We start from the raw sequence: 24,917 nt of genomic DNA, 5'->3' as shown, positions 1-24,917 counted from the left end.
AGGGCTTGCGAATTCTGAACTATTTGGACGATTGGCTGATTTTGTCACATACGGAGCTTCTGTCTCACAGGACAGTTCTCCTCAGTCATCTGAACAGTTTGGGTCTTGCAGTCAATTGGACCAAGAGCTCACTACAGCCCAGTCAGGCAATTTCCTTCCTTGGAATAGAACTAGACTCCATGGCGATGACGGCTCGCTTATCTACACAGCGCGCGCGCCGTGTTCAGCGACTAGCCGCGTCCTTTCAGATGAACAGCCTCACGCCTCTGAAAAAATTTCAGAGAATGCTAGGTTACATGGCCTCAGCCGCAGCAGTACTTCAGCTGGGTTTACTGTGCATGCGCCCGCTTCAGCATTGGCTAAACACCCGCGCGTCTTGCCTGGCTTGGGCCACGGGCCGCTAGCCGATCAGAGTGACTCAGACCTGTATCTCAGCTCTGCAGCCCTGGGCAGTGGCCGAATGGTATCAGCGGGGAGTGACGATGGGAGCTGTATCTCGCCGAAAAGTCATCACGACAGACGCGTCCAACACGGGTTGGGGCGCGGTCTGTGAGGGCTCTCCGGTTTTTGGCCTATGGTCAGGTCAGGAAAAGCTCCTTCACATAAATTGTCTGGAAATGATAGCGGTCGAGTACACGCTCGTGCACTTCCTCCCGGTCATTCAGGGTCACCACGTCCTGGTCCATTCGGACAACAGATCTGTGGTATCCTATCTAAACCGTCAGGGCGGTGTCAGATCCAGGAACCTCTTCCATCTGACAAAACGCATACTGAGTTGGTCCCAGTGCCACCTGCGCTCGCTGAGGGCGACACACGTGCCAGGCCACCTGAACGACGGCCCAGACAGACTGTCCAGAGAAAATATTTCCCCAGGGGAATGTCCCTGCACGCTCAAACAGTCCAGAAGTTATGGAGCATATTCGGCAGAGCAGAGATAGACCTCTTTGCGTCAGAAGAGAACTCTCACTGCCCAGTATTTTTCTCGAAAAGCGAGGACGCGCTGGCCCAGGACTGGCCCAACCGCCCGCTTTACGCCTTCCCTCCCATCTCGCTATTGCCACAGGTAATGCAGAGGATCAGGGAAATGCGTCACTCGGTGCTCCTCATAGCCCCGCGCTGGGAGAATCAGACATGGTTCCCGGAGCTTACGCAGCTGTCACTGACAGCCCCGTGGCCCATTCCAGTGAGAGCAGATCTCCTCTCTCAAGCTCGCGGCACGATCTGGCATCCCCACCCAGAGCGTTGGGCGCTGCACGCGTGGGTGATCAACGACTACCCGTCGCTTTGCCAGAAGGAGTAATAAACACTATCATACACACTAGAGCCCCTTCCACGAGAAGACTCTATGCGTCCAAATGGTCTGTGTTTTCAAAATGGTGCACCGACAGAGACCTGGACCCACGGACATGTGGGGTGTCGTCGCTGCTCGTGTTTTTACAAGAGCTGCTGGATAAGGGCAGATCCCCGTCCACGCTCAAAGTGTACGTGGCGGCCGTCGCGGCGTTCACTGAACCCCTGCACGGCCAGTCACTGGGAAAAAACGAGCTGGTCATCCGCTTCCTCAGGGGAGCTAGAAGGATGAACCCCCCGCGCCCCCCATCGGTTCCTATCTGGGATCTTTCCGTAGTTCTCGAAGCTATGAAAGCCCCCCCTTTCGAACCGCTTCAATCCGTGGATTTGAAATACCTTTCACTCAAAACCGTTTTCTAACTGCCCTGTCATCAGTTAAGCGTGTGGGAGACCTTCACGCGCTGTCTGTCAGCGCTGCGTGTCTTGAGTTTGGACCAAGTGACTCCAAGGTCATTTTAAAGCCTAGACACGGCTATGTCCCCAAGGTGATCGGTACTCCTTTCAGAGCACAAATCATTTCCCTATCGGCGCTGCCAGCATCCGATAGCTGAACGCGACGCCAATCTCCTTTGCCCAGTCAGAGCACTGAGATTGTATACTGCGCGCTCCGCCTCTTTCAGGCGCTCTGAGCAGCTTTTCGTTTCGTTCGAGGGCGCACCAAAGGTTTCGCCGCCTCGAAACAGACACTGTCTAGATGGATAGTGGACGCTATTGCTGCCGCGTACGGCGTCAAAGACCTACCATGCCCGTTAGGCATTAGGGCTCACTCCACTAGAGGCATGGCCTCCTCGTGGGCATGGTCCAGCGGGATTTCCATTCACGACATATGTGTGGCAGCGGGCTGGGCTTCCCCTCCACCTTTGTCAGATTTTACAATCTGGAAGTGCCCGCCCTGCAGGCAAAACTACTAGCGGTTTAATACGCTACAGCTCCCCTGGTGAGCTGCACTGACGGGACACATTCCACACAGACCGGCACCGCCGCTCTGTCTTTCCCTTCCCACTATGTGCTTATGTATTACACACACACTGGCCCGCACTCTTGCCGGCCAAATATTATTCCCCACTCACAAGGGCTCCCCGGGTCCCCCACCCCGGGGCTCATGCAGTGGATGCTTGGCGCGCACGGCGTTGACAATGGGTTCCCGTAGCGTAAGCTAGCTTACGCAATACGAGAGAACCTCTCGTAATAGAACGAATCGGTTACCTAACGTAACCTCAGTTCTCTCTAGATGAGGGAACGAGTATTGCATAGCCGGCCGTGCTCGCGCCACGAGCGATTTTCGCTTCATTCAATGAAAACCAGGGTTCCAGCCTACGAACTTACGCTTATATGCACTCTAGCCACGCCCATTCTGGCGGGCTTTGATACAGTGACGGCGCGGGCGCCTGTCATTGGACGCAAGTTCACTCAAGTTCGTCTATAGGCTGCAGCAGTTGCCGCAGAGCAACCAATGAGCTCGCTAGCTAGCCCGCTCAAGGTATGAAGCTGCTGCACTGCGTTGACAATGGATACAAAATTAAGGAAAATTTTTTGGCTTCAATATCTCAGAAAAGATGAATCTTTCCCATAGCGTAAGCTAGCTTATGCAATACTCGTTCCCTCATCTAGAGAGAACCGAGGTTACGTTAGGTAACCGATTCGTTTTGTATGTTGGTTTAAAACACCAAGTTGAAAACCCTCTTCGATTAGAATAATTGTTTTAAAGAATTCTATCCCCAAAAGTAAATTTTTACCATCATTGTACTTTTGTTATAGTTCTTGGGCAGGTTTGGGGAGTAATAGAATACAGGTAACGGGATTACATATTTAAAATACTAAATATTAGTAACTGTATTACAATAAAGTTACATTTTAAATAATTTGTAATCAGAATACAGTTACATTCAAAAAGGCTTTTGATTACTGAAAAGATTACTTTGGAAAACATTTTAATCGTATTAATTATGCGATCCAAGGAACTATTGTACTCCTAAAATTTGACCAACGTAACTTTTACCAGATACTGAACACATTTAAAATGTACTTCCTCTTCTGGGAATAACGGACCAAAATGGGCATGCCATAGATGCTTTTTATAGAGCTTCATTTGCACTGAACAGGGAACATACCTTAACAAATCATTAAGTATAGCTGGTGGCTCTTCAATAGTGTAGCCTAGCGGCAATAATAAGGATCTCTAGTGCCCTGCTTCAGGGATTCTGCCTTTGATTAACCTTTTACTGGTGATTTACCGCTGATTTTCATCAGTCCAAGCACGGAACTTGGTGCTTATTCACCGACCCATGTTTTTATTGTTTTCCCAACATGGTGCTTTATTACTCTGCCATGTATTTAGCGACAGAACTCCTCGTTCCATCTTCCTGTTGGAGTCTACAATCATTGTGCTATCCTGGGAATCACACGTCGCCCCCGGTATGTCCACTGGGGATCTCTCCATGATCTCTGCTTGAGGATGCCGGCCCCCTTCCCTGACAATAACCATTCCAGTTATCTGGTCTACACATCGTCGTTTTCCTGCTGGTTCAAGTGATGAGAGTTGGAGGGTCAATTTTAAGCAAACAAACTCTGTTACAGCCAAGATGGCCTTAGTGAATGCAAGGTCCATATCGAATAAATCTTTGATTCGAAATGACTTTGTCTCATTCACTGGACTTTTTATTTGTGACTGAGACGTGGCTTAACCCCGGGGATTTATCGACTCTCGGCGATCTCTCTCCGCCGGATTGTGCCTACTTCTAGACATGGTGGTGGAGTTGCCACTATTTTCAGAAACAGTTTTAAATGCAGAAACTTGCCAATGGACATGTTTTCAAGCTTTGAGGTCCAGTTATTAAAAGGTTGATATTATGGGCTCCGTTCTATGTGCACTGGTATACAGACCTCCTAAATTTAGACTGTTGATTCTTGGGGATTTTAACATTCACCTCTGTTGTCCATCCAAACCTTTGGTAAAAAAATTTGTATCACCTATAGTCTTTGAATTTTGTACAATCAGTTTATGGTCCAACACATAATTTGGGTCATACATTAGATCTTGTGCTGTCTCTTTGTTTTTATGTTTCAAATTTGGAAGTTTCTGATGCTGGTATTTCTGACTACTATTCCTGTACTATTCATTCCTCCACCGCCAAATTATTTTCACAGACAATGTTTCTAATGATACGGATACTGAACATTTGGCTGAAGCTTTTAATAAGTCATGTTCTATTACTCTTGACAGTATTGCTCTGCTTAAGCCAAGGAGAGTAAAGGGTACCTTCCAGCCTTGGCTAAATGATGGCTCACCTACGCTCAGACAAGATTGTAGAAAAGCAGCGCAAATGTGGAAAAGGGACAAGCTTCAGGTCTCATATGATAGTCTAAAGGCATGTTTACACTGCATGCACAATTATTAGGCAAATTGTATTCCTCAGGATTGATTTTATTGTTGAACAAACACAATGCTCTCAGTCAATACAAAATGTTATTGAACCTCGGAAAAGTGAGTTTTGTCTTTCTCATGGGGAATATATACAGTAAGTGTGCACAATTATTAGGCAACTAAATTACAAAAATAATTTCTCCCAACTCAATTGTTTATTCTCCATTTTTAGGGTAAGCGCAACAAATAAGTAACACAAAATTACAATTAAATAACCTTTATGGCCTTTCAAACATTTTCAGTGACCAATATAGCCACCCTTTTGAATAACTGCCACGAGCCTTCCATCCATGGAGTCTGTCATTTTCTTGATCTGTTCACGATCAACTTTCACTGAAGCAGCAACCACAGCCTCCCAAATGCTGTTCAAAGAGGTGTATTGTCTTCCATCACTGTAAATCTCACATTTGAGAAGGGCCCACATGTTCTCAGTAGGATTTACATGTAAGTCAGGTGAGGAAGGGGGCCCAAGTAATTATTTGGGCACATTTTGAGGCCCTTGCTGGCTAACCAAGCAGTGGAGTACTTGTGCATGTGATGGAGCATTGTCCTGAATAAAGATCATGGCCTTCTTGAATGCTGAGGACTTCTTCCTGTACCACGGCTTGAAGAAAGTACTTTCTAGAAACTGGCAGTAGGCCAGTTGAGTTTTGGGAGTTGAGTTTCAGTCCATCTTCATCTCGAAAAGTTCCAACTACCTCATCCTTAATGATAGCAGCCCATACCAGTACCCCTCCTCCACCTTGCTGGCGCCTGACTCGAAGTGGTGTCCTGTGTCCATTAGTGATCCTCGGGCCCATCCATCTGGTCCATCAAGTGTCACTCTCATTTCATCTGTCCATAAAACCATTGAAAAATCTGTCTTAAGATATTTCTTTGCCCAATCTTTACACTTCAACTTGTGAATCTTATTCAATGGTGGTTGTGTTTCAGCCTTCTTGACCTTGGCCATGTCTCTGAGCACTTAACACCTTGTACTTCTAGACACTCCAGGTTGGTTGCAGTTCTGGAATATGGTAGCATTGGAGGATAATTGGTTCCTGGTAGCTTCAAGTTTAATTCTTCTCAAGTCTTTTGCAGTTAATTTGCGCTTTTTCATTGTCATTTAAATTTCTTTTTTGGACCATTTTGAGGTAATGTAGCTGCCTAATAATTATGCACACCTTATTATAAGGTGTTAGTCACTTTTGCCACACCCTCATTACACAAATGCATACCACGTGAAAATGATTGAATCCAATAAGCATTCAAGTTTATATGGTTTGGAGTTGGAAAATGTGCATGTAAATAATGATAAGATCAGAATACTTATCTGCCTAATAATTGTGCATGCAGTGTAATTAATTATCAAACATCAGTAAAGGAGGCAAAATAAAAAATATTTTCAAAATGAATTGCTGATAATGCCAATGGACCCAAAGCTTTGATTAAGACAACTGATTCTGTGTTAAACCCCATTAATAATGACTTAACGATACTTCCACAGAGGCCTGTAAATAATTTAATAAATTAAATGTATTATTAATTTTATTCACAAAATAAATTCCGTAAAATTGGGTCTTTTACGGACATGTCTGTCGTGTGTGTTTGTGCCTTTTTAAGTTTATCATTAAAACTATTATTTATATTGCCAAGCAGGTTCTCGCCTCCTCCTTTCCATTTAACTTATTTACACTGGTGCCGAAATCCGGAAAGGACGAGGCGAGAACCGGCTTGGCAATATAAATAATAGTTTTAATGATAAACTTAAAAAGACACAAACACACTTTTTTTCTTTTTTCCTTTGTAGTTTTATTCCTTGATTGGTTCTCCCTGATTATTTCTCATTCCCTGATTGTTTCCCCAGGTGTTCCTCGTTCCCTTGTTTGTTCCCTTGTGTATTTAAGCCCTTGGTTTCCCTGTTTCCTGTGTCAGTTCTTGCATGTTTAGTTTTCAAGTTCTGTGCTTGGGTCTCGTTACATCCTGAGTTAGTTGTTAGTGTACTAGATCCACATTCCTCGACTGCCTCGTCACACTAGGTCACCAATCAAATAAACAAATGTGTGATTTTGACCATGTTAACTCCTTTGTGCAGTCAAGCAAATTTCCTAGTTTTTGGGACATTCTAAAATCATGCTGGGAAACATGAATCATCAGCACAAACATGTGGAATTAATTTTCATTTAAACTTATCAATCACATTTTTATACTTATAATATCATTTCTAATAAATAAAATATTTTTGTATTAAAATAGTGGTCTAAGACTTTTGGGCCCCACTGTATGACCAGAATGGATGCAAGCACATTTTCCATCAAACAGCTGAAGACAGTGAAAAGTGAAAGAATCAATACTTTTCTCTGCTGGAATGTCTAATAATCATTGACTCCTCCTCTGGCCACTAATCAAACACCATTAGCAGTGACGTGAATAAGCCTCTTTCAGCACTAACGGCACTTTAATGAAGATTAAATGACAAGCACAATATGAAACAGACAGCAGAGTAAGTGCTGATCGGGCAGACCCGATGAAGGCAAATGACCAGCTACTTCTAGTTGCTAAAAATATAAATTCTGTCATCATGTACTTACTCACTGTCATGTTGTTCTACACCTGTATGACACGTTATGCAGAATGTTCAGTCACAGTCACCATTCACTTTTATTGTACAGAAAAAATATGTAATAAAAGTGAATGGTGACTGAGGCCAACCATCTCATTTAGTGTTCCACAGATACGGGTTTGAGACAACATGAGTGTAAATGATGACAGAATTGTCATTTTTAGGGTGAACTATCGCTTTAAACTACAGTCAAACAAACAACCCTTTAAAAACAACTAAATATGCTACAGGTTGCCAACAAAAAGTAGCTAACTACATTGTAGCTATTTAAGGGGGCAATATCTTTTTAAATATATAAGTATCAGATGATAATTTATTGTTATAATCAGAACTGTATTTATTTAAACAAACAAAAGGAGACAGCATTTAACTTGAACACATATATTTACACAACATACAACTAATACAACTAGAAAACACCAAAATGTATATACATCAACATCAAAAACATACATACATTAAGTCAGACTAAACAGGGATTTAGGACATTTTGTAAAGGAATGGTTCACATCCCAGATGTGTATGACTTTCTTTCTTCTGCAGAACACAAATGAAGATTTTTAGAAGAATATCTCAGCTCCGTAGATCCATACAATACAAGTGAATGGTGACCAAAACTTTGAAGCTCAAAAAAACACAAAGGCAACATAAAAGTAATAAATAACTCTCCAGTAGTTTAATACATGTTTTCTGAAGCTAAATGACACTTTCTAGAGCATGACACATGCGCAGAGCACTAGATGGCACTAGGAAGTGTAATCGAGCTTGAAATCATGATCGCCAAGGAGACCGCTGTTTTCTGCTGATGTCATGATTTAAAGTGAAAAAGGAGCTACATTTTGGTCAGTTCTCACCCAAAACCGACTGGATCACTTCAGAAGATGTGGAATAAACTACTTGAGTCATATGGATTACTTATATGCTGTATTTGTGTGCTTTTTGGAGCTTCAAAGTTGTGCTCACTATTCACTTGCATTGTATGGACCTACAGAGCTGAGATATTCTACTAAAAATCTTTGTGTTCTGCAGAAGAAAGAAAGTCATACACATCTGGTATGGCATGAGGGTGAGTAAATGATGATAGAATTTTCATTTTTGGGAGAACTGGCCTTTTAAAGGAATAAAACTGTTTCAGCATTTTTTAATATTGTCTGATTATTAACAATTTGATATAAAAAAAATTCATTGTACACTGCTACTTATTGGAAAAAAAAGTTGTTAGCTTGTTACTGGAACAGCTACTGATGAATGTAGTAAAGCAGCATCTCTATTTTCAGAGAGTTATTTCCAAACACTAGGAGTTACTCACCTGAACGCTGGTCAGTGTGGTGTACTGGTAGGCTTTGATGACCAGGTAATTGGCCTCTATATCGATCAGCCCCAGAATCATGTACTTCCACCATCTTCTCTTCAATATTGCCAGTAGATTCTCCTCTCCTGTGAGAGATGAGTAGGAACCCAATTTAAGAAATTAGGAGCCTCAAATGATCCATACATCTATTTGTATAATCAGTCTGTAGCAATTAAATTCATTATTACAAAGTCAATATGGATAAATAGGTCAATGTGCATTTCTGTTGGAGGCTGCGTTGGAAGGATCACAGGTGTTTAACATGATTTACACAAGTAGGACATATTATTTAACATTATTTAATGGTCCTGAATTTTTTTTTTCAAATCACCAATCACTGGCCTCAGATTTCAGGCTTAGGGTCAACTTTTTCAGTGTAGTACTTTTTACAATACAGAAGTTCTTTGTCAGAAGTTTACATTCACTAAGTTAACTGTGCCTTTAAGCAGCTTGGAAAATTCCAGAAAATTATGTCAAGCCTTTAGGCAATTAGCCAATTAGCTTCTGATAGGCTAATTGGAGTCAATTGAAGGTGTACCTGTGGATGTATTTTAAGGCCAACCTTCAAACTCACTGCCTCTTTGCTTGACATCATGGGAAAATCAAAAGAAATCAGCCAAGACCTCAGAAAAAACAAGTCTACCATGGGGTACCACGTTCATCTGTACAAACAATAGTATGCAAGTCTAAACAGTATGGGAACATGCAGCCATCATACCGCTCAGGAAGGAGACGCATTCTGTCTCTTAGAAATGATCAATCCCAGAACAACAGCAAAGGCCCTTGTGAAGATGCTGGAGGAAACGGGTAGACAAGTATCTACACTCACCTAAAGGATTATTAGGAACACCATACTAATACTGTGTTTGACCCCCTTTCGCCTTCAGAACTGCCTTAATTCTACATGGCATTGATTCAACAAGGTGCTGAAAGCTTTCTTTAGAAATGTTGGCCCATATTGATAGGATAGCACGATGCCCAATTGGCACTAAGGGGCCTAAAGTGTGCCAATAAAACATCCCACACACCATTACACCACCACCACCAGCCTGCACAGTGGTAACAAGGCATGATGGATCCATGTTCTCATTCTGTTTACGCCAAATTCTGACTCTACCATCTGAATGTCTCAACAGAAATCGAGACTCATCAGACCAGGCAACATTTTTCCAGTCTTCAACTGTCCAATTTTGGTGAGCTCTTGCAAATTGTAGCCTCTTTTTCCTATTTGTAGTGGAGATGAGTGGTACCCGGTGGGGTCTTCTGCTGTTGTAGCCCATCTGCCTCAAGGTTGTGCATGTTGTGGCTTCACAAATGCTTTGCTGCATACCTCGGTTGTAACGAGTGGTTATTTCAGGCAAAGTTGCTCTTCTATCAGCTTGAATCAGTCGGCCCATTCTCCTCTGACCTCTAGCATCAACAAGGCATTTTCGCCCACAGGACTGCCGCATACTGGATGTTTTTCCCTTTTCACACCATTCTTTGTAAACTCTAGAAATGGTTGTGCGTGAAAATCCCAGTAACTGAGCAGATTGTGAAATACTCAGACCGGCCCGTCTGGCACCAACAACCATGCCAAGCCCAAAACTGCTTAAATCACCTTTCTTTCCCATTCTGACATTCAGTTTGGAGTTCAGGAGATTGTCTTGACCAGGACCACACCCCTAAATGCATTGAAGCAACTGCCATGTGATTGGTTGATTAGATAATTGCATTAATGAGAAATTGAACAGGTGTTCCTAATAATCCTTTAGGTGAGTGTATATCCACAGTAAAACAAGTCCTAAATCATCATAACCTGAAAGGCTACTGAAGAAGCCAATGCTACAAAACCACCATAAAAAGCCAGACTACAGTTTGCAAGTGCACATGGAGACAAAGATCTTACTTTTTTTTTTTTATTTCCCCTGGTCTGATCAAACAAAAATGTAACTGTTTAGCCATAATGACCATTGTTATATTTGAAGGAACAAGAGTGAGGCTTGCAAGCCGAAGAACACCATCCCAGCCATGAAGCATGGGGATGGCAGCATCATGTTGTTGGGGTGCTTTGCTTCAGGAGGGACTGGTGCACTTCACAAAATTGATGGCATCATGAGGAAGGAAAATTATGTGGATATATTGAAGCAACATCTCAAGACATCAGCCATGAAATTAAAGCTCGGTCGCAAATGTGTCTTCCAAATGGACAATGACTCCAAGTATACCACCAAAATTGTGTCAAAATTGCTTAAGGACAACAAACTCAAGGTATTGGAGTGGCCTTCACAAAGCCCTGACCTCAATCCGATGTGAAATGTGTGGGCAGAACTGAAAAGTGTGTGCGAGCAAGGAGGACTAAAAACCTGACTCAGTTACACCATTAACAGCAATGCTACCAAATAAGAACAATGTGTATGTAAACTTCTTACCCATTGGGAATGTGATGAAAGAAATAAAAGCTGAAAGAAATCATTCTCAGTAGTGATCGTAACTGACCTAAGACACATAGACTTATAGAAGTTTTCTACAATTATATTTCAGGACTTGTGAAAAACTGAGTTTAAATGTATTTGGCTAAGGTGTGTTAACTTCTGACTTCAACTGTATATCTTGTTTACTAGGTATATACATGAACATGATAAATCCCTTGATCCATACAATAAATCCATATATACAGTACACATTATATCCATAAACTCAATGTTCCATACTTCATACTCCCTATCTGACAGGAATACAGAATTAAGTATGAAGTAAAAAGTAAATAAAGATGTTAGTTTTTCAATTCCCATGAACCCACAGATAAATTAAACATAGATCTACATATTTTCCTAAAGGTGCGATTGGATTTTGCCTTTTGGAGCTCCAGAGAAATAAACCACAGAAGCCTGTTCTCTTTCAGAGCTTTTATTAAAAGAACACAGTAATCTCTTGACACAGCGCGGCTGCTCCTGAAATAAATATGAGTTTTTATAGGATCATAACAGCAGTAGCACCGCAGGTAGTTAAAGAGAGAAAGAAAACTTGGTCGAATTGTGCAGACCATTTTAACCCATTTCCCATCATGCTTACTATTTTTTCGAAATGCAAGCAAAGACTAAATTAACCAGTTATTTTTTTAGCCTCAACACAATACTAAATGAGGATGGACATTTTTCCTGGAAATAAGTCTGATGATCTTAAGAAACAAACATCCATGGCCTCGTTTGCCATAAGTACAGCAAGCCTAAGTATCGTAGAACCACTTTACAAATCACCTTATTGGTTTGGCTTATTTGAAAAGGCGCTATACAAATAAAAATGACTTGACATGGTTTCAGAGAGTAAAATGAATGAGAAAAATGAAATGGGCATGTAATTCTCATGAGAAAGAAAGAATGTTAAAAGCAAGGGCACATCTAATTCAACATCAATCAAAATTACATAAATCCTTTTTATAAACATAAAAGAGGGAAGGCATGTCTCCCTAAAGATAATAAAAACAATTTAATAGATTGCACATCCGTGGATGCCTCATATTGAGGTCAGGAATCGGTAGATATTGATGGGCAAAGGAAATGTATTTAAATTAAATGCATCTGCTTTATCTGAAAACAACTTTAGAGTATTAAAGAATTTGAAGCATGACAGAATCAGCTGGTGAAATATAAATCCCATAGAGAATAATAATAATAATAATAATTTTTTTTTCAATTCTGAACCGTTTCTCCAAAGGTTTTGTTAGATTAAGCTCAGTTTAGGGGAACATTTTGCAGAATGGCTTACTCATAGACGTATATCTGCATATTAAACTAGGATTGAAGAAAGTATTTGAACAGAAATAAATGACACATCATCTGTAAAAAGCCCTCTGTCCTTCTCTCAGCTTTAAAAGGATACATATTACACTGACAATGTGCCACATTATTCTGTATGTGACTTATAATTTTGCTTTTCAGTTATACTATGCATTTCCCACCTCCCGTGAATAAGAATGTTAATGGTGTGTGCCATTATTTCGAACAAGGGTTTGAAATGCAGGCCGAACAAGTAAAAGAAAATTACTCTTAAAGACAAGTCATTCTAAGAGAACGTATAATAATCCCATCTTCACAGAGTGCTGACAAATTCCACTGTGTTACCAGAGTGTCTAGATCTTGCGACAGATGACTTGTGTGGTCCTACCCAGTGTTCGAATTGTGTAAGAGCTCTTGGAGTGTCTCCCTGTGTTAGTCTTAATAACAGACTATAATTTTTTTTAATTTTTCCGAATCTCATTTGGATTATTTATGAAAACTGGGACAGATAATGGACAATGTTGTGTTGTGTTCTGTGGTTGTGTCACCGCAATAACATGAAAATAATTATAGTTTTCTGTCTACTGGCATGGGTAGGTGAAGACCTAACAAGAAACAGAAGACTATTTTACAACTTAGGGGCAGCTACTGAAAAAGCCTGATCACCCTTGGACTTTAAGCGAGAAGTAAATTGATTGCAAGACCTGAGTGAACATGATTGAAGGTGATCACAAAACTATTGTGGGGCAAGACCATGCAAGGCCTTAAAAACACTGAAATCTTAAAATTAACTCTAAAACTAACTGGTAACCTGTGTAAAAATCTTCTGCAAATGTGTAAGGGAAGACGAGGGAAGGGAAGACTGAGGTAAGTTAGAAGACAATAGACCTAACTGGTTACCAAGGTTAGACATGCAAGCTCAAGAGCCAAGACGATTGCTTCAGTTTGTCTTTACTGAGTTGAAGGAAATTTTTTGACATCCAGTAAAATAGTTTGCTTAAGGAGAAGCTATTATTTGACCTGACTGGGAGATAGAGTTGTTAATCATCTGCATAAGTGTGGTATGAGATATTATATTTTTGGAAGATAGTGCCCAGAGGAAGCATATATAGGGAAAATAGTAGAGGACCCAAGATGGAACGCTGCTGAACACCACATATGAAAGGTGCTGAGGATTAAGAGAAATGGTCAATTACAGACAAAAAGTGTTTTAAATTTAGTTTTTATTTTGCTAATTTTCAAATGTATCATAAAAAAATGAAAAACTATGAAAATATAAACAAATGTAAAAAAAAAAAATCACAAACAATTTTGATATTTACCTTGTCAAAATGAGTAATATCTGTTTTTACACAATTACTGATTGTCTTTCAGATGTGGCATAATTTCCATCAAGACCAACAATTTTGGCACTATATATTAATAATGTTAGGAATTAATAATAAAGTTAATACCCTAAAACTAATAATGTTAATAATGTAAAAAGTAAACGTACTTTGTTTCCAAAAAGACAACAGTGTCAGTGAAGCACATGCGATTTGAGATTAAATATGAGACAAACAAATAAAAAAAAATCAAGGTAAATATAACTTTTTGTGCATAATTTCCAATTAAAGTGCAATTTTAAATTATGTAAAAATATAATTTAACTGTATTTAGGATGCATAAAATACTAGCTATGACAGTAGCCTTAGCAAGAAAAATGTGTATGCCATTTTATTCAAATTTGTTTTTAAATAAAATCTTTGAAATATTTCCATTTCCTTCATTTCCACCTCAGAATCCAATAAAAATGGATAAAAGTGTCACATACAAGAGAAGTTGATAGAAGCTAGATGCGTTCAAAGGACCAAACATTCATTCTCAGACCCGTAAAGACTACAAGAGAAAATCTATGTTTTGAGGTGATCATATGATGTTGCTAAGAGCTGGAACTAAAACCCAAAGCCCTGAGGTAATGGCATGTAAACACATGGCATTAGTCAAAACAAAGCAGTTATACTCAAGAGAACATTGAGCACTTCTGTTAAATCAATAAATAATGCTGCAATCCTCCCCACAGCACATCCACATTCACTGTGGCAATTACTAAAAGCCTTATAGACCTAACATACCCTAGATCCTCGTGAGAGTAAATGATCCCTTCCAGAGACTAATTAATGTTTAAAATACTCAAATTACAAAAGAACTACTAATAATTGGTTCCAAAGACAAGCATGTCCTATTTGCAGGCCTATATCAGCAATTAAAGAATGACTTAAAAGCACTCACTGACAAAATTATATCCACTCTTCTGTTCAAAAGATGTGTGTTCATAATGGAATACTAGCTTACTGAATACTCCATAGTGTCTACAGTGTGCTGTCTACTAGTATGCAGTATGCAACGATAAACACATTGGCATGTTTAATTCAGTGAGTGGCATCCAGTTTTCATTCCAAAAATAAATAGTTATTTTTCAAAAAAATTGTATTAGGTCATCCGTGTATTGCATGCATAGTATTTAAAAATGTGTGTGTGTGTGTGACCAAAAATGGCTTATTCTCACTTTACAATGACTGAAGAGGAAACATGTACACCCCATCATTTTGTGGACACAGTTTATTGATTATCTGTCTATGGGGAGGGTCTGGGGAGTCTCGAGGCATTGTAGGAATGCACACCATAAATCTCTTGCCACACTCCTGCCAGCTTAACATTTCTAATCTGTGTCAGTATAAGGGAGTGGATACAGCTGGCCTGTAATAATCCAAAAAGAAGCATTCAAAAGGTAATAATCAATGTAGAGGACAAAACACTGGCCTCACATTTTACCTAGCACGAGATTCCTTAGGAGATAATAAAGACGCCTATTTGTGATGCATCTGCCAAACTCTCCACCAAACCTCAATGTGACGTATTTCACATTAAAATCATTCGGGTTCAGTTCTCAAGAAGTAAACCCAGCTTAAATAAAACATCTTAGACTTGTTTGGACCATTTTAACTAGTTTTAAATGGGCAATGTTTGTCTGGCAAAAGCTGTAAGCAAATGGTAAATGGTCTGCACTTATATAGCGCCTTTTTAACCTTAGCGGAATTCAACGCGCTTTACACTGCGTCTCATTCCCCCATTCACACATACAATCACACACCAAAGACGGCAGAGCTGCCATGCAAGGCACTGGCCTGCCATTGGAAGCAACTTGGGGTTCAGTGTCTTGCCCAAGGACGCTTCGGCATGTGGAGTCATGTGGGCCGGGAATCAAACCACCAACCCTGCGATTAAAGGACAACCCGCTATACCAGCTGAGCCTTTTAAGTTGATTGTTTCGAATGAATCTGTCAATGCATAATTCTTTTCTAAACATACAGAATGTCCCTAGGAGACAAGTGGAAAGAAAAAGATGGACAAAATTTGCTGTAGCAGTAAAGCAGGAAACATTTCCAATATAACAAACCTTAAATAAGCAATTAAAAAGGTTTCCAATGCCAGGTCTATAGATGTGTGAAGAATCAACATTAAAACAAATCTCAGCAGCGTAAAATCAATATCATGGGGAATCCCATTACAATTATTAATTAGGTTATCGAACGCATCTCTGTAGGAGAAAGTAACAACTGTTGTACAATTTGTACAAACATCCTCTATTGTCAGATTATGACAGTGATAAATGTGGGTGGGGGCGTGGCTTTTTATTGCCATGCCTCCACAGTTCAAGGCCAAATGTCATCAATTAAATGGAGTAGGCAATGGCCCAAATGGCACACATGATGTGGACCTGTGGTCTTTCGGCCTTCACTCACATGTGTCCATGAAGTCCACGAGACTGTAGGGTGTCCCATCAGTCATTTAGATTCAGAAGGTTGCTCACAAGCATCCCTTCAGGGGCTACAATGTGCCCTTTTGCCAAAACCACACTGGAGTGAACTTCACAGTAAACAATTGCTGCCTGAAAGTAAATTGAGTATTACGTCACTGTGACAGTTATAAACGGGCAAGGAGGAGGTGGGAAACAGCTGAACAATCAACAAACTTTTAACCCATAAATGAACTTAAACAATGAACTTACACAAACATAAACACACAGCGTGACCGCGTGTGTCTCTCTCTCTCTCGAACCAGCATCTCCGGCTACCCTTTATCTCGCTCTCCAGCTGATCAGTTGATTCAGTGCCAGCCGGCTCCATCACAGCCCAGCCACGCCCTCCTCCTCGTCACAGTCACCAAGACAATATTCAACATCTATTGTTACAATATTTAGAGAAATTAATTTCCTTGGAGACCTAGAGACTAGTGTTGCTCACAAGTCCCTAATTTAGAGTCCATTTCTCAAGTCTCAAGTCAATTGATTATAAGTATCAAGTCATTCTTTTTGTATATTTTTTTGCTACCCAAGTGTGAATTGAGTGTCAGACTTCAGTTCACATCTCCAACCTCAGCAATGCGTGGACTCAATAATTACCAAAAGGGCTGATAGCATCAACTGGGACAGGGCTACAGATTGAAGTAGTTAGTATTACTCACCAAATGTCAAAATATGATTGATGGATCAGATAAAGATGATTTATGAGGGGGGCGGGACTTAGACCAGATGTGTGGCAGATGTTTGTGTCTGATAAGGCTTGACCAAATATTCAGTCTAAGTCCTGCCCCCCTCGTCAATCATCCTCATCCATCAATCAAATTTTGACACTTGGTTAATAATACTAACTAATGATGGAAGTTAACTTCTGGTCTGTCAGAGGAATGAACATAAATGAAATCATCAGTGAAAACAAACATGGCTTTCACACAAGATTTCCTCTAATTTCCCACCACTTCCCACGTAGCAACTGTTTTCAGATTTTCTATTCCTGAAAGCCATATGCTGCATAGACATGGTCTTCTTGGAACAAGAGCAGTTCTGATTAGGTTTGTGTTCTCTGGGTTGATGGGACATTCTGATACACTAATGTTTTGTTGAAGGCTATAAATATAATACTTATTGTTTACTTAATACAGGATGGTATAAAGATGTCATTTAAACCAGTGATTCCCAACCAGGAGTACAAGTACACCAGCTGGTACATAAGCAGATTCCAGGTGGTGTGCAAAACTAATTGGATTTTGCTATGTTGAACCTAACAAAATCACATAAATAAATAATAAAACTAGGGATGGGTAAAAATAATGATTTTCCAATTAATCGCAATATATATTTAAAAAAAATCCTGATATTGATCTTTTTTTTTTTTAATGATCTTTACTCTATGCAAGGATTGCCACCGAGATCTTTTCACTGCATGCTGAGAGTAAAAGTTTGGTTTGACTCGTCCCGTGCAAGTTGTGTCCAAAGTTGAGATCCAAGTAATCTATTTGTCATTTAATAATACAACAAAAATACTTGATTTGTATTGAAGTCCCATCTTGGCTTGTTTTGTACATCAAATAGCATTAAGAGGGCCCTTCTCCATCTTTTTATCATGGAAGCATTGTTGTTTGTGTAGAGATTATTTTATTTAGTGAGATAACAACCTCCACGGCTCTATCATAGGAGAGAGTGTAATGGTCAACTTGCGTGTTACAACAGTACTGCCCATAGAATGTCTATGGGACCACCACGTTATGCTATTTTATGCTAAACTTGTAGGCTTAACTTGGTAGAAGTGCTTTGATGTGTGTTGTGGTAAGCGCATCAGTGTAATGACGCCGGATGGCACTATCTTCGAAATTGCAACTGAACAAAATACTAATGTGAAAATAGCATATCATAAATCCACCCTCACTGCTGCACTGGAGCTTCTGCCCTGAAACTGCTTGATGCCATGATGCTGCAGCTGGATATATCTCGAACTGCTGCCAGTAGTCTTAAAGATACAGTACCCTTTTAGATCTTGTTCTACATATCATTATGTTAATACTTGTAAATAGTACAAATTATGCATGCAAACAAACATAATAAACATATGTATGCAATATAACATGCAATTTCAAGATCACATTTATTGATATAATACAAGGACTTTGTACAATTTTAAAAGCTAATATGTGACCAAAATTATGAAAAAATAATGATAAAATAAATTAACATTTCATAATGTACCTAGTTAGAAGGTCCCCAAAATAATTAACAGCATTAGCACAGAGACTATTTCTTCATATGTAAGCAAAATGTACATTATAACTCAAATATACCTGAAATTATATAATCCATATTAATGATAATAATATTAACTGATATACTCTTTGGTATACATCTTTGGATTTGAGTCGATTAAGGGGTACTGTAGCCTTAATGATGGTGGTGTGCGGGTACTTATGGCAAAAAAGTTTGGGAAACAAAGATTTACACAATGACATAAGTGTCTGAACACCTCTCAAATCTATAATGATTCTGAAACAGCGTTACTTTGAAAACCAAAAGATCACTACTCAAAGAACGCTACAAAAAAAAAGCTATTCTTTTCAAATGTACGAGATGTGACCATGGACTATAGATGTCCTGTTTGATTTGAAGTGAATGAATATGAGGTTGTGGGGCACGGAAGAACCCTGCTGAAAAAAAAAGCATAAACCAGCCTAATGTGGTTTGCTGGTCTTCGTATTTAAATGGTTTAAATAGTAAGCCAGCTGGTTTCTCAGCCTAACTAGCTGACAATGCACAAAACTCCTTTAAAACCATAAAAAACAAACAAACAAACAACCTAATTAGCTTGGCCAGACTTGGAGTCCAGCTTAACACTTTAGGCAGGTTTAAGACTTTTTTTTTCAGCAGCAAAGATTGTTCAGCCAAAGAAACATTAAAAATACATCTTTAACCCAAAAATTCCAGTGAACAACAACAAAAAGAACTTCTGAAAACATGGGTGAAAATATGGCTTAAGATCTCCCTCATCATTAACTCACTAAAATGTTTCGTCAACCTCAGGAGGTCAAAACTAAATAAAACATGAACCATTCATTTTATATGAGGTTTGCAGTATTTGCATTCCTATTAATAAACTTTAAGACATTCATGTCTAAATAAAGTTTAAATGCCTGATTTATGTGATTGCTATTTTCTAGCAATAAACAATAAATAAATAAAAAGCTCAATAAAAAACAAATTACACAACAGACAAAATGTGTAAACTAAAAAAGCAACAGCATTGCAAATGTATCACTCAGTAGAGGACTGAGAGTTTAGTATCAAATGTTGGCTTGTAATTATTGATAAATGTCCATTATGTAAAGAAAAGAACAAATTTGACATCACAAATTTTCACCATTTAATTTTTTTATCAACTTTAGTGACCAGGTTGAATGGTTGAGCTTAACAAATGCATTTAACACATTAATTCCAGTGAAGAAAAAAAACTTCCAAAAAGTTTGGGTTGTGAAAATGTGGCTTAAGATCTTAAAGGGATAGTTCACCCAAAAATAAAAATTCTCTCATCAACTCACACTCATGCCATCCCAGATGTGTATAACTTTATTTTTTCTACAGAACACATATAAAGATTTTTAGAAGAATATCTCAGCTCTGTAGATCCATACAATGCAAGTGAATATTGGCCAAAACTTTGAAACTCCAAAAAACACATAAAGGCACATAAACGTAATCCATATGACTCCAGTGTTTCAATCCATGGAAATGATCCAATCAATTTTGGGTGAGAACAGATACATAACTTCAATCTGACAATAAATATGGACATAAGCAGTCTACTTGGCTATCATGATTTCAAGCTGTGCATGCGGCACTAGGAAGTGTAATCGAGCTTGATCGTGCCTAGAGACTAGTATTAAAAGATTTATTGTGAAAAAGGTTCAACCAAAATATATTGGTTCGCTTAAGACATGGATTAAACCAATGGTGTTGTTTTGGAAAAATGTGGTCACAATTCACTTGCATATGAATCTACACAGTTTAGATATTCTTCCAAAAATCTTTATCTGGGATGGCATGAGGGTGAGTAAATCATGAAAGAATTTTCATTTTTGGGTGAATTTTCCTTTTCAGAGAGTACAAACTTGAGCGGATTGCACTTCTATTCTTCATTTTCATTAATGTCAAATTAAACATTTGCGTCTACCCTGAATAAGGTCATAAATTGGTAGCCTATTTTCAAAGCTTCCTTTGAGGTCTTTTGGCTGGATCAAGAAACTGTATGCTTTCAGAATTTATTTAAAGATGTGTATTTAATATTGCCTCTGATCAGTGGAGCGCTGTATTCTGGAATTGCCAAAATATGAATCAGGCTTAATAACACACACTAGCGCAAAGCACTGTCGCTTGAAACGTTTGGGTTAGACATTAGCATTAGCCCTGGGTAATTAATAACTGCCTAGCCGCATTAGTACAGGGAATCATGTTCGGACTACACCAGTAAAAAGTGATGAGAGAGAGAGAGAGCAAAATAGACAGATGGCGCTTTCCACGAATGGGGTATGAAATAGGGCCTGAAGCACTTTTTAAACTTTTTTTTTTTTTTTTTAAAGTGGTCAGTGAAAGGAGGTGCCTAACATTCAGAAAATGTTTAGTCAACTTCAGGAGGTCAAAACGAAATAATATATTCATTTTATATTAGGTTTGCAATATTTGCAATATTTGCAATAAGTAACCATGTTGAATGGTTGAGCTTAACAAATGCATTTAACACAAAATAAAATTTAAATGTACCAAATTAAATTAGTTTATTTACTTGACTTATTTACGTATTTAAATGCTGTCGAAAAGGGCAAAATCATGCTACTTCTTGGGTGTTTTTGAAGGAATATTCCAAACAGTTTTTTTTTTTATTTAATTGAAAATCAAAAGCTGATTACCAATTTATAAAATTTTGAAAATGATGACACTGTTCGTGGATTTCAGTTGTTGGAGACTTCTGAGGTGGGACAGGCAAAATCCACATTATGCAGGGCGACACAAACATTTAGGCTTTGCCAGGCTCCATTATTATTTTAATGGTTGTAAACTTGATGTTTTCCAATTCTTTAAATGTTTAATACTGCTACTTACACTACACGGCAGTCCTGCAATGAATGTAAATCTAAAAAAGCATAATAGGGACTCTAAATCAGTGGCATATTGTGAGTTCCCATATCGGGCTGGTTTTATTGGTGATATGGCAGGTTTTGTGTTAGTTTAATTGCTTTGTCAAGCAGACCTGGCAACCCACTCAAGTCAAGTCAAGTGGTCAAGTCAAGTGGTTTTTATTGTCGTTTCAACCATATACAGTTAGTACAGTACACAGCAAAACGAGACAACGTTCCTCCAGGACCATGGTGCTACATAAAAACAACAAAGGACCAACACATGACCACATGAGACAACACAACGAAATAAAATACCTATATAAAAAACCTATATATACCTATATAAAGTGCACGTGCAAACATGTGCAAAAAGTACAGGACAGTACAACAAATTTCTGACAATAAACAGGACAATAGACAGTGCAGCGCCGACCAGTACTCAGTAGTGCAAAAAGATGACAGTTTCTAAAAATGTAAACATAACATACTATGAGATAATGTTCTATGCACATAGCAGTTATTGAGGTAGCAGACAGTTATAAAGTGACAAGGAGGTCAAAATCAATTTGAAAAGAGCGCATGGGTCACAACAGCTACAATGTATTTAAGGGTGGTGAAAAGAGAAGAGGGGAAGAGAAGGAAATGAGGAAAGGAAGTTTCACTTTAACAATGCTAGTGTAAGATGGCAGCATCTACGCAGTCTGACTGTAAAAGATGAGGATCACTGTTTGGCTAGAGCTTGTGGAGACGGGCCCGTTGACAGGCAGCACCTCGCATTGCCCTCTCGTTATCCTGAAAGAACACATTGCCTGACCACTTTCTGTAGCGTGTGGGCATGTTTACTGAGGCTTCAAACACAACTCTTTGGTCACTGGGGTAGAACAAAGGGAATGGGCTAATTTGCCAGGCACTACTTCGACATGACTACACGATGACTCGCGCAGAGCAACGTGCCTGTATGCAAGTTTGTATGCCATGGTCACATGCATTATTCACATAGCTGCAGCTAGGCTCCTCAATTGTTATGATCCATCATGAGGAAAATGGTGAATAAGGAAAAAAAACAGTATATACATATACATCTATATATATATATATACACACACACTGATCGGCCAAAACATTAAAACCACCTGCCTAATATTGTGTAGGTCCCCCTCTTGCCACCAAAACAGCGCCAACCCGCATCTCAGAATAGGTTTCTGAAATGCTATTCTTCTCACCACAATTGTACAGAGCCGTTATCTGAGTTACCGTAGACTTTGTCAGTTCAAATTAGTCCTTTGAACTAAGCCATTCTCTGTTCTCTGAGTTCTCTGCGCCTCTATGCTTGACATCACAGAATAATCCAAAGAAATCAGCCGAGGCCTCAGAAAAACATTTGGGGACATCCACAAGTCTGGTTCATCCTTGGGAGTAATTTCCAAATGCCTGAACGTACCACGTTCATCTGTACAAACAATAGTACGCAAGAATAAACCCCATGGGACCACGCAGCCACCATACCGCTCAGGAAGGTGATGCATTCAGTCTCCTAGAGATGAACGTAGTTTGATGCGAAAAGTTTAAATCTCAGAACAACAGCAAAGGACCTTGTGAAGATGTTGGAGGAAACAGGTAGACAAGTATCTATATCCACAGTAAAACGTGTCCTATATCAACATAACCTGAGGGTCTGCTCAGCAAGGAAGAAGCTACTGCTCCAAAACCACCATAAAAAAAGCCAGACTACAGTTTGCAAGTGCACATGGAGACAAAGTTCTTACTTTTTGGAGAAATGTCCTCTGGTCTTATGAAACAAAAATTGAAGCCAAAGAACACCATCCCAACCGTGGTGCGATATGACCCTACATCAGTACTCATGGGGGTCATATCACACTCTTGCTCCTGTGATATTGTTTAAAATCATGTTAACACATATAATATTTACATCTTGTGTGTATACTGTTGAATCAATGTGTATTTAAATGTTTATGGACCGGCCCCATTCACTTCCACAACACATTTAAGTGCCTTACTGTAACAATGTTTTTGCTCACAAGTCAACTTATTTGTTATGGTAATCAACATTATGCCACAAATGCTGTCGATTAGGCTTAACTTGCATTGAACCCTTTATTTATTTATTTATTTATGCCTTAAAAAAAAAAAATTCAGGACAACCTGGCTTCTGTTTACAAAAATAAACTGGGTGTTAGACAAGGAATCAGAGATGTGAGATTTCACAAGACTCGTCCTTTAAAAATAGACTGTGAGTTGGCATATTTCTCAGCACAGAACACCACTCATTTCCAGATCTATTCATAGCTTTCTCACAATGTTTTCTAGCATACTTTGAGCAAGCTTTCTGCTTGGACAAAAGGCCAACGCCCATTCAAATAAGAAGAAAATATAACTTGTGTACTAAGCTTGACATCTCGACAACAAACCATCTCAATATTCAGTATATAGCAGCTTGGTCCACCCCGATGCGTTAACTATGCTGGTCATTTTCATATGCAAAGAGATTATCCAATTATAACAAAAGTAATTTACATACTTTACTGTATAGAATTGTTATTGGTACAGTAAAGACAACATGTTTAATTCTAACACCTTGCCATGCACAATGTAATAAAGCAACAAACAATCATTTAAGATATTTATGCAATGTTAATCAAAGATTTTGTCCAAACCAGCAGCGGCTGCAACCATAACAACCAACAGCACATTATATTGATCACTTCATGTCAATAGGTGTGTTCGACTTGAACTTTGCATTGCCGATCAGCGAGATTTGCCGGTTGCAGTCAGGGGAGGAGTTGAAAAGAGAGAGCCAGTCACTTTGTGTTTTCCGTTGTGTGGTGAACCTACATCAGTCACGGAAGATCACGCAACGTTTTCTTTCTTTATTGCAGACGAAGTGAATTTCAGATAGACAGATGCTTGAATTTGACATATAATAACCAGAAATATTATTAATTTCAAAAGGTTGCTTGATGCAGTGTCTACTGTGTTTAAGTCCAATAAAACCCATTATATGCATTTCTTTTCCTTTTTCCAATATATTTTGACACCAATAAAAGAGTCAGTATTTGTACAAATTCAAAAAGGTTTATGAGTAAAGATGATTGTGGAGCGGAGGGGGGCGGGGCCGGGTCGGAATATCGGGCGCCCAGTCCCCAATCGGCCTGATGAGGCGCGCGAGGGATAAAGGCAGCCGGTGACGATGGTTCGAGAGAGAGAGAATTACGGGCATGTCCTTCATGTGTGTTTATGTTTGTGCTTTTGGTTTGAGTTTAATTAAATTATCATTTATATTGACAAGCCGGTTCTCGCCTCCTCCTTGCCCATCCTTTAACTGTGTTACAATGATATTACTATTATAAACATAATATAATATAAACACGATGTACTGTATAAGAACACAAATTTGTGAGAGTTTATCCGAACAGAAGGTGTCAGAATAAACTC

The 24,917-nt window shown here is 39.2% G+C and overlaps 1 protein-coding gene across 1 annotated transcript in view; it reads right to left on the bottom strand.

Moving 5' to 3' along the window:
* Nucleotides 1-24,917, bottom strand: part of LOC127621599 (solute carrier family 35 member F1-like) — a 117,954-nt gene that overhangs the window by 37,590 nt on the left and 55,447 nt on the right. Inside the window, exon 3 of the mRNA XM_052095265.1 lies at nt 8,686-8,813. Within this exon, the coding sequence (XP_051951225.1) occupies nt 8,686-8,813 (128 nt within the window). The remainder of the gene's footprint in view (nt 1-8,685; nt 8,814-24,917) is intronic.

Source organism: Xyrauchen texanus, chromosome 28 (genome assembly GCF_025860055.1).
Source record: "Xyrauchen texanus isolate HMW12.3.18 chromosome 28, RBS_HiC_50CHRs, whole genome shotgun sequence".
In the NCBI taxonomy this organism is placed as follows: Eukaryota; Metazoa; Chordata; class Actinopteri; order Cypriniformes; family Catostomidae; genus Xyrauchen; species Xyrauchen texanus.
Note: the sequence above shows the minus strand (reverse complement) of the source record. Positions and strands in the feature narration are given on the sequence as shown.